General features: G+C 36.4%; 1 protein-coding gene across 1 annotated transcript in view; it reads right to left on the bottom strand.

Annotated features, from left to right (window-relative positions):
- LOC106880792 (uncharacterized) overlaps positions 1–9,085 on the bottom strand; it is a 204,223-nt gene that overhangs the window by 94,313 nt on the left and 100,825 nt on the right. Inside the window, exon 34 of the mRNA XM_089358814.1 lies at positions 2,246–2,260. Within this exon, the coding sequence (XP_089214940.1) occupies positions 2,246–2,260 (15 nt within the window). The remainder of the gene's footprint in view (positions 1–2,245; positions 2,261–9,085) is intronic.

The raw sequence follows: 9,085 nt of genomic DNA on the forward strand, positions 1-9,085 counted from the left end.
ATGCAACGGTGTTCATTAAATCACTCCATCTTCGTTGGTGTACGAATCTGACCTAGCAAGATGGATATAATGAAAACCAGTTTCACAATGATGTCAGTGGTTTCGGAACACATCTTATTTACATGTATGTGTGTGTGTGTGTGTGTGTGTGTGTGTGTGCGTGCGTGCGTGCGCACGTAAGTAAAAACTTATCTGTTGTGCCTTTTGTTGTGACTTTTGTTGTAATTTCAGGGACTGCAAAATATAACGATAGTAATTTTTTTTTTGTAATATTTCAGTGTTTGAGTGGTTTCAGAAACATTACTAAGCTACCTTATACATTGTAGACTGTTGCTATTATTGTTTGAGGCTCACAGCTATGAACTATTGGATAATTGTCAACTCATGTAGTCAGAAATTACATCTAATGCCAGGATTTTATGACTAGAAGGCTAGAAACGATTAACGGAGCTTGAATGAATACCCTAACCTGAAGTGCTGTCTGAAGTGGCTGTCATTGTGCTTCTAGTGGCCTTGAAAGCTCAGCTTATGAAAAGTATCGTTCCTTTTGATATATTCCCACCACTTATACCAATGAACTATGTTTAACAAGTAAATTTTAATGCCTCAGTTTGAGTAATAACAGCGGATCTACGATTCCTTTCGAGGCTTACGAGAAATTATTCATAAGTCGGGGACATCGGATAAACTCCTCCACGGATAATCACGCAGTTTGTTTCATTCATCCATTTTCACTGACAAGTGGTTGGTCAATCCAAGTTTATGGTAAAAAAAAACAAACAAAAAAAACAGTTGTTGAGGGTACGATACTGTCCGATTAAACCCGATAACATGTGAATCGCATTTCATTACTGTATATGCGCAGAAATGTACCGATAACTTGATCGTGATAGATCAAATCCAATTGTATGAAACGCACCTTTCATCTTTGGATTGATGACCCGTCACCTCGTCTTCGAAATTCTCAAATGATACTGATGTCAAGAACAAGGCACTGTTGACGATAGACTCTAACTATTGTGTTTTTTTCTCTTAACATGTCGCAGTATAGAAAGCAGCAAATATTCACGAACTCAACAGCAAAATATAAGGTTGTAATAAATAAAAGCAACAATATACATCAAGCCACCCATTCTTCATTGGTGTATTTACTTAACCTAACAAGATGAATGTAGTCAATATCAGTTACGTAAGGATGTCTGGTTTCGGTGTATGTCTTGTTCATAAAACGAGTGCTGTGTTCACATGCAGTAGTACCTTTTTATTGAAATACATGTGTATATATAACATATTCAAGGAACTATGCCGCAACAAATGTGCAGCAGATTACCAATTTTTACCCTTAAAATATGAAATATAAGTATGATATATCAACGTTTCTCCTCACTGCTTTAGAAATATAATTATCCAATATGCTAATATAGTTTTTCTCACCGCACGTATACTTTGAATGAATCAAAATATTTTGGTTCACTACTTTTAGTACGTTTGTCCCCTTCTTAACCATTTGCTTTTGTGTGTAATAGACTACCACAGGTAATTTTCCCTATTCATATATTCGCCTTGTTATACCTGTTATTGCTAATGCAGTAAAAAGTTTTATATCACTCTGTTATCTCTGTTCATAAAACTACTGGCGCTATCATGTTTTGCCTCAGAGTTACAAAAAGACTGAAGCATGTCTGATGTTTGTCACCATACTTACCAATGACCAGAATCACTCCACAATACTTGCACTAATCTAAGTGTCAATTAATTTAATCATTTAAATTATATCGAATCACTGTTTCACAAATTAATTAATGAATTGATTTGATTATATAAAATATAAACGAAATTATCTGCTTTTCTTGATCAGAATTTATTATTAAGTTAATAATTGTTTCTTCGCTACTGTTTAAATTTTAATTAATTAAAATATTTCAGTTCTCTTCGTTAATATGTAACTCACTGGGCTAAATTTTATAACATGTCTATTTACCAGAAATGGGTTCTCTTTGTGAGGAAATATGCGTTGTACTAGATAACCTATGCTCTACATCACACTAAATTACAAACCCTGTGATATATATTGTAAACTGTATTCTATATCGGAAAATCTTTCTGTATATGTTACTATCGATGCTTTACAGATATAATGAAACCCGTGCTTAGGTGTCAAAATCTGTACTCTAAAAAAAATGATGTATACTATGGAACAAAAACAATTATATGCGTTACGCAAATGTATGAAATAGGTACTTACATGGAGGTAATGTTGCTGTAAAGTAGAAGAGTTTCAGGAGTTAATGTAAGAAAATATAAAAAAAAAATAAACGAATAAACAGTAAATAAGAAAATAAAAAATACAATAAACATTGAAAATAAATAGTTAAGAAGCGGCTACAATGCAAATGTGGCTACAAACAACACTTCATAATATATTGGGTAGCATACTCCTACACAACGGGGTGAAATGGACAGAATCGTTGACGAGAAACAAACCGTTTTAATGTCGAATAGTGGACGACCATGCTTACATAAGGGTTGCTTTCCATATGTATCCAATGGGGAAGAATTCATTTGACTGTATGGATACTGCGGTACTTTTACATATATAGATGCATTTGTGTGTGTGTGTGTGTGTGTGTGTGTGTGTTTATCGCTAAGATAACATATGCTATCCGAATTATAGTAGCTGGACACCAAAAGTTTGGCAAAATTCTTTAACTTTGCGCTTGAACGCAGTATATTACTGGTATATTAGAACCTATGTACCAGATATTCAATTAACGGAGCTGTCTACTCATTCAATTGTGATATAAGAAGCCGAGTATACCAAACACACTTCTATTCTTCAAGTAGTTTTCACGCAGAATCGGCACGACAGAGTATGTAACAAGGTCATGTCTTTGAATTCCTGGTGCAGTCCATTCGACGGACTTTTCTACATAGCTTCCGCGTACGAAATTTTCCGTTATATCTTTTTGCGTCAACCAGATGCTAATTTAAAGAATACCTGTCTAAGATAAGGAATAAACTGCAACTCATTGGTTGATGCATCGGTAACGGCACACCAGAACATCCTCAGATTTAATCCAAATACTTGAGACATAATAAATAAGAAGTGCTTTCTAGTTAAAAACATTTTGAGAAGTGGCAGTTATAAATGTCCTAGATTATTGAAACTTTAATATATCATTACTATTCATCTAATAAGCTGACTGACCAACTTTTGTTTTTCTAAATTGAAGGAGACACCCGAAACAGCATTTTGAACATAGCCTACTGAACACTGCTTGTCACAGCTGACTAGTCTGCAGAATGCAGTCCCGACGTGAAGACAATTTCGAAACACCCTAAGCAGTAACGTTTTGAGTTAAACTGGGCAACAATACCACAGAAATTTATGAAATGCTCCAGATTGCTCATCGATTAACTTGTGTAGACTAAGCATCGGTTTTTCGTTGACACGGGAGGTTAAAAGATGATGGAGAGGAGGTAAAAGACGATGAAAGGGATGGGAGATAGGGGGACGTCAGAATATCAGAGTGTGTTGAGAAAATTCGTGTGTCTATAAAGACAACAAGGAGATAGTGTAGCGACTGCATACAGAATTATTTATGAAGATCTGAACATGCGCTTAATTTGTGCAAAATTTGTTTCCAAAATGTTCAGTGATGAACAAAAGGAAGGACGCATTGGTGACTGCAGGGAGATGGTTGTGCTCATTACCTCCACCCCAAAAGTACTTGAGTCTCTGATGACCTGTGACGAAAGTTGGATCTACTGCTATGATCCAAAGACCGAGAGACAAAATGTCCAATGGAAGCAACCTGGCTCCCCCAGACTTAAGTAGGCCAGGCAAAGCAAATCCATCGGGAAGCTCAAGATGATACCCTTTTTCGACAGCTAAAATTTTCTGAGGGAAGTAAAATTTCACACTATACTGTTTAGTGCAATAAAGTGCAGTCTGACTAGATGATGCACATTTAATTCTGTTTTTTAGTGTGAATGAGCGATGCTTAATTAACCTTCTGTGATGCAATGTGACTGTTTTGTTTTCATGTAACAATGTCATGGAGAGAGGCTGAGTTTTCAGTTATGCGATTGAGTAATTAACAATAAATAGTAAAAAATTGGGAGATGTACAGTTTGGAGTTGTGCTGTGCAATTAATTCATATAGAATTTGCAGCATTATGAAGTGCGATTGAGTGATAGTGCTATCTAGCTATTAATATTCTCTGCTCACTATTCCTGGAAGAGTCGTAGAGGTAGAGTTTTCAGGCTCCTCTTCCATAGAGCTTTACCAGAAGCAACCGTCATTAGACTTTCCGGTTGGATTCCTGAGCGTGACCAAGCAAGTCTACGAATGTTATCCAAGCAACTCATTCTTGGTCTACCCCTAGATGTCCTGCTGGTTGGCTCTCGAATTGAAAGATTTGTCAAGCGATTCTTTCCTGTGACATTCTAATCAACTGTGTTACAAGGTGTGAATATTAGGTGTACAGTTAATTCTAAGTTATACGGTGAAAGGGAGAGAGGGAGAGAAAGTGAGTGAGTGTGTGTGTGTGTGAGAGAGAGAGAGAGAGAGAGAGAGGGAGAGAGAGAGAGAGAGAGAGACAGTGAAAAAGAAAGAGAAAGTGTGAAATTTTGCTATAAAGCCTAAGTGCTCAATCAAACCGGCAGTGTGCAACGTCGTGAGAGTTTTGAAATGTTCACGCAAAATGATGCGTACATTGGGTTCTGTGTTGCAAAATGTGCTATAAAAGATGCGAACACTTACGTTGAGTTTGCGGTACTGTAAAAAGAGATTGTGGCAAGTAGTTTTTCATTTTATGTTTCATGTAAAAACGAAAGTGCAGAACAAACTGAAAGTTAGTATGAATTATTGTTGTGCGTACATATATACGTGAAATATAAAACGTGTACAGAGTTTCACGTAAGCGATCATCAGACATTATACACATACATACATGCACACATGTAAACATATGAACACACACACACATTTACATACACCTACATGTACATACATGTATGCATAGTACATGAACATAGACACACACATACACAGAGAAACAACTGAAAGTCAGCATAAATTGTTATACGCATGTATCTATTATATATATTTGTATATATGAAATATATGTATATCCATATAATATACATACATAAATATATATATCACATAATATATATATATATATATATATATATATATATATATATATATATATATATCACATAATATATATATATATATATATATATATATATATATATATCACATAATATATATATATATATATATATATATATATATCACATAATATATATATATATATATATATATATATATATATATATATATATATCACATAATATATATATATATATATATATATATATATATATATATATATATATATATATATATATATATATATATATATATATATATATATATATATATATATATATATCACATAATATATATATATATATATATATATATATCACATAATATATATATATATATATATATATATATATATATCACATAATATATATATATATATATATATATATATATATATATATATATATATATATATATATATATATCACATAATATATATATATATATATATATATATATATATATATATCACATAATATATATATATATATATATATATCACATAATATATATATATATATATATATATATATATATATCACATAATATATATATATATATATATATATATATATCACATAGTATATATATATATATATATATATATATCACATAGTATATATATATATATATATATATATATATATATATCACATAGTATATATATATATATATATATATATATATCACATAATATATATATATTTCTTTTTTTTTTTTCTTTTCAAAGTTTCAGCTCAGAGCTGCGGCCATGCTGATGCACCACCGTGTTGCTACACTGTTATTACAGGGAGCCTCTTACAATATGTGGCACTTGGTGAAGAATGGAGTTTGATTTAGCAACTCTCATTTGCACCTCCTGCCGCGAGGTAGGTTCATCTGGGACTCTCGATAGGAAGAGGTCCAGCTTTGATTTAAAAACTCCTACATCTACTTTGTGCAGATTCCTCAGGCTCTTTGGGAGAATATTAAAAAGCTGTGGGCCCCTGAATCCCAAGCTGTTGCAGTAACTGGTCCTGAAGCGCGATGGCATTGCTGGGATCTTTGGCACTATGCAGTGCCGTCCCGTTCTGGCATTGGTGTAGCTTTCAATGCCAAAATTTGGCACAATTCCTTCCAGGATCTTCCAGATGTATATTACTGCATACCTCTCCCGCCTTCTCTCCAGGGAGTAGAGTCTTAGCTGTTTCAGCCTTTCCCAGTAGCTGAGCAGTTGCAAAGAGACAATCTTCTTTGTGAATCTCCTCTGGATTGCTTCAAGGTCTGCTGTTAATTTCAGACTGGTAGGTGACCACAGCTGTGAGCAGTAATCCAGGATCCATCCAGACATTTTGTCTCTCGGTCTTTGGATCATAGCAGTAGATCCAACTTTCGTCACAGGTCATCAGAGACTCAAGTACTTTTGGGGTGGAGGTAATGAGCACAACCATCTCCCTGCAGTCACCAATGCGTCCTTCCTTTTGTTCATCACTGAACATTTTGGAAACAAATGTCCTCATGGTTTCCTTATCTCTGGTTCTGAATGTTCTCAGGATCCATCCAGCCAATCGTCTGCACTTTGTTGCCATTCTGGTAATGTGCACTTGGAAAGAGGTATCATCACTCATGTCGATACCCAGGTCTCTCACTGATTTAGGCTCTGGGATTGAAATTCCCTGTGGACCAGTGTACTCTGTAAGTTTCATATTCAGTTTTGGACGTTGGTAGCGCAGGGCTTGGAATTTTTCAGCATTAAACTGCATATTATTGTCCTCAGCCCATCTGTAAACTGAGTCCAATTCCTGCTGCAGGTGTGCAACATCACTGGAGTTCTGTATTTTCTGCGAGACTTTTGTATCGTCTGCGTAGCTTGCAAGAGTAGCTATCCGGGCACTTGAAGGCATATCTGAGAGAGCGACTATAAAAAGCAATGGTCCCAAGACAGTGCCCTGTGGAACACCGCTCATTATTTGTGTTCTCATAGAGGTGGCTCCATTAGCCACTACTGCCTGACTTCTATCTTTCAGAAAGTCATGTAACCACTCTCCAAGTTTTCCAGCTATGCCAAGATCACGCAGTTTGTGGCATATCACACCATGATCCACTTTGTCAAAAGCTTTTGCAAAATCAAGGTATATTACGTCCACAGTTAAGTTGTTGAGTAACTGCCTCAACACCCAGTCGTAATGTTGTAAGAGCTGGGTCAGGCAGCTCCTACCTGGTCGAAAGCCATGTTGGGTATCACTCAGCAATTTATTTTCTTCAAGGAAAGCGATCAGTTTTCCTCTGATTATCCTTTCCATGACTTTGCTGATGTGTGAAGTCAGAGAGATAGGCCTATAGTTTTTGGCATCTGCTCTGCTTCTCACTTTATGGATTGGGCATATTATTCCCTCCTTCAGCTTGCTTGGCAGTCTTCCGTTTGCGAGAAAGCTCTGGAAGAGGATCTGGAGGGGTTTTGCCAGGGCATGCTTACACGATTTAAGGAGGATTGCTGGGAAACCATCAGGGCCAGCAGTTGAGTTTGTGTCCACTTCATGTATAGCTAGTAGTACATCTTCTTCGCTAATGTTGATGTATTCCATCGTAACTGCCTCACTGGTTATAGGGGAGGTAGCAAAGAAGTCCACTGGTTTGTTCACTTGTCTGTGCTCCAATGGAGTGGTGAAGACACTTTTGAATTGCTCATACAGTACCTCACTGATCTTAGTTGGAATGTCTGTGAGGGAGCCAACCTTTTCGAAGAGGGGTCCAATCTTGCAGCGTACTGAGGGTGTTTCTTTTGCGTAATGAAAGAAGGCCTTTGGGTTTGACTTAATGTTTTTTATAACCCAGGCTTCTTTGTCTGCTCTCTCCTTCACATAGGATTGTTGCAGCCTTTTTTCGATCTCCATCAGTGTCGTTTTTAGGCGGGACCTTTGGCCATTCTTGGGATGCTGGTCGAGTCGATTTGCAACTTTTGTCCGTCGTCTCATGAGGATCTTCCTCTCCCTTGGAATCTTGTTCCTATTTGTTTTGGCCTTGTGCTCTGGGACATATTTCTGGCTTATGGCTTGCACAATAGACATGAAACATTCTAGTTTCATGTCAATGTCTGGTGTGGAGAGACATTTTGGCCAATCCTCTCTGAGGATCTCTTTCTGAATCGATTTCCAGTCCGCTTTGTGGAAGTTCAGATTGGAGAGATTTTGGGTGCTTCCTTTAGGCTGTATGTCTCTGGTTTCTTTTGGCCCAAACATAGACAGCTCTATTATGTTGTGATCCGAAACTAATGTCGGCGTCACTTTCACATCATGAATGATGTCCGTATTGTTCGTGAAGCAGAGATCTAGAATGTTATTCGCTCTAGTTGGTCTGAGAATAGTTTGCTCCATGAATAGGGCATTGGTGAGGTTGAGCAGGCATTCCACCTGTGCTTGCTTGCGATAAGTCATTCCTGAGAGTATGAGACCTTCAGGCCATTTGACATTGGGGAAGTTGAAATCACCCATAAGAAATATGGTCACATGGTGTTCCAGTTTCATGAGGATTTCTTTAATTCTAGTGAGGCAATCTTCAAATTTGCCTATGTGGTTTGGAGCATCCGGTGGGCAATATGCATTGCATATGACTATATTATGTTGTCTTATGTATACAACTAGGGTGTCGCATACTGAATTTGAGTATGACAGTAAGACCTGGGGTGTGAGGTCATCACGGATGTATACAGCAACTCCACCATGGCTCCTTTCCCTTCTGTCTGTTCGCAGTATGACATATTTTGGTACGTGTACTTCTGCATCCTCTATATCAGGGCTGAGGTGAGTTTCCACGAGTGCTATGCATAGGGCTTGATTGCATGCAGCAAAGTTTCTCAGAAAAGAAATTTTGCTTTTATTATTATTATGCAACAGGCCCCCAATATTTAGTAAAAATATTGGCGT

The sequence above is a fragment of the Octopus bimaculoides genome, chromosome 10, assembly GCF_046866305.1.
Source record: "Octopus bimaculoides isolate indiv1 chromosome 10, ASM4686630v1, whole genome shotgun sequence".
Classification (NCBI taxonomy): Eukaryota; Metazoa; Mollusca; class Cephalopoda; order Octopoda; family Octopodidae; genus Octopus; species Octopus bimaculoides.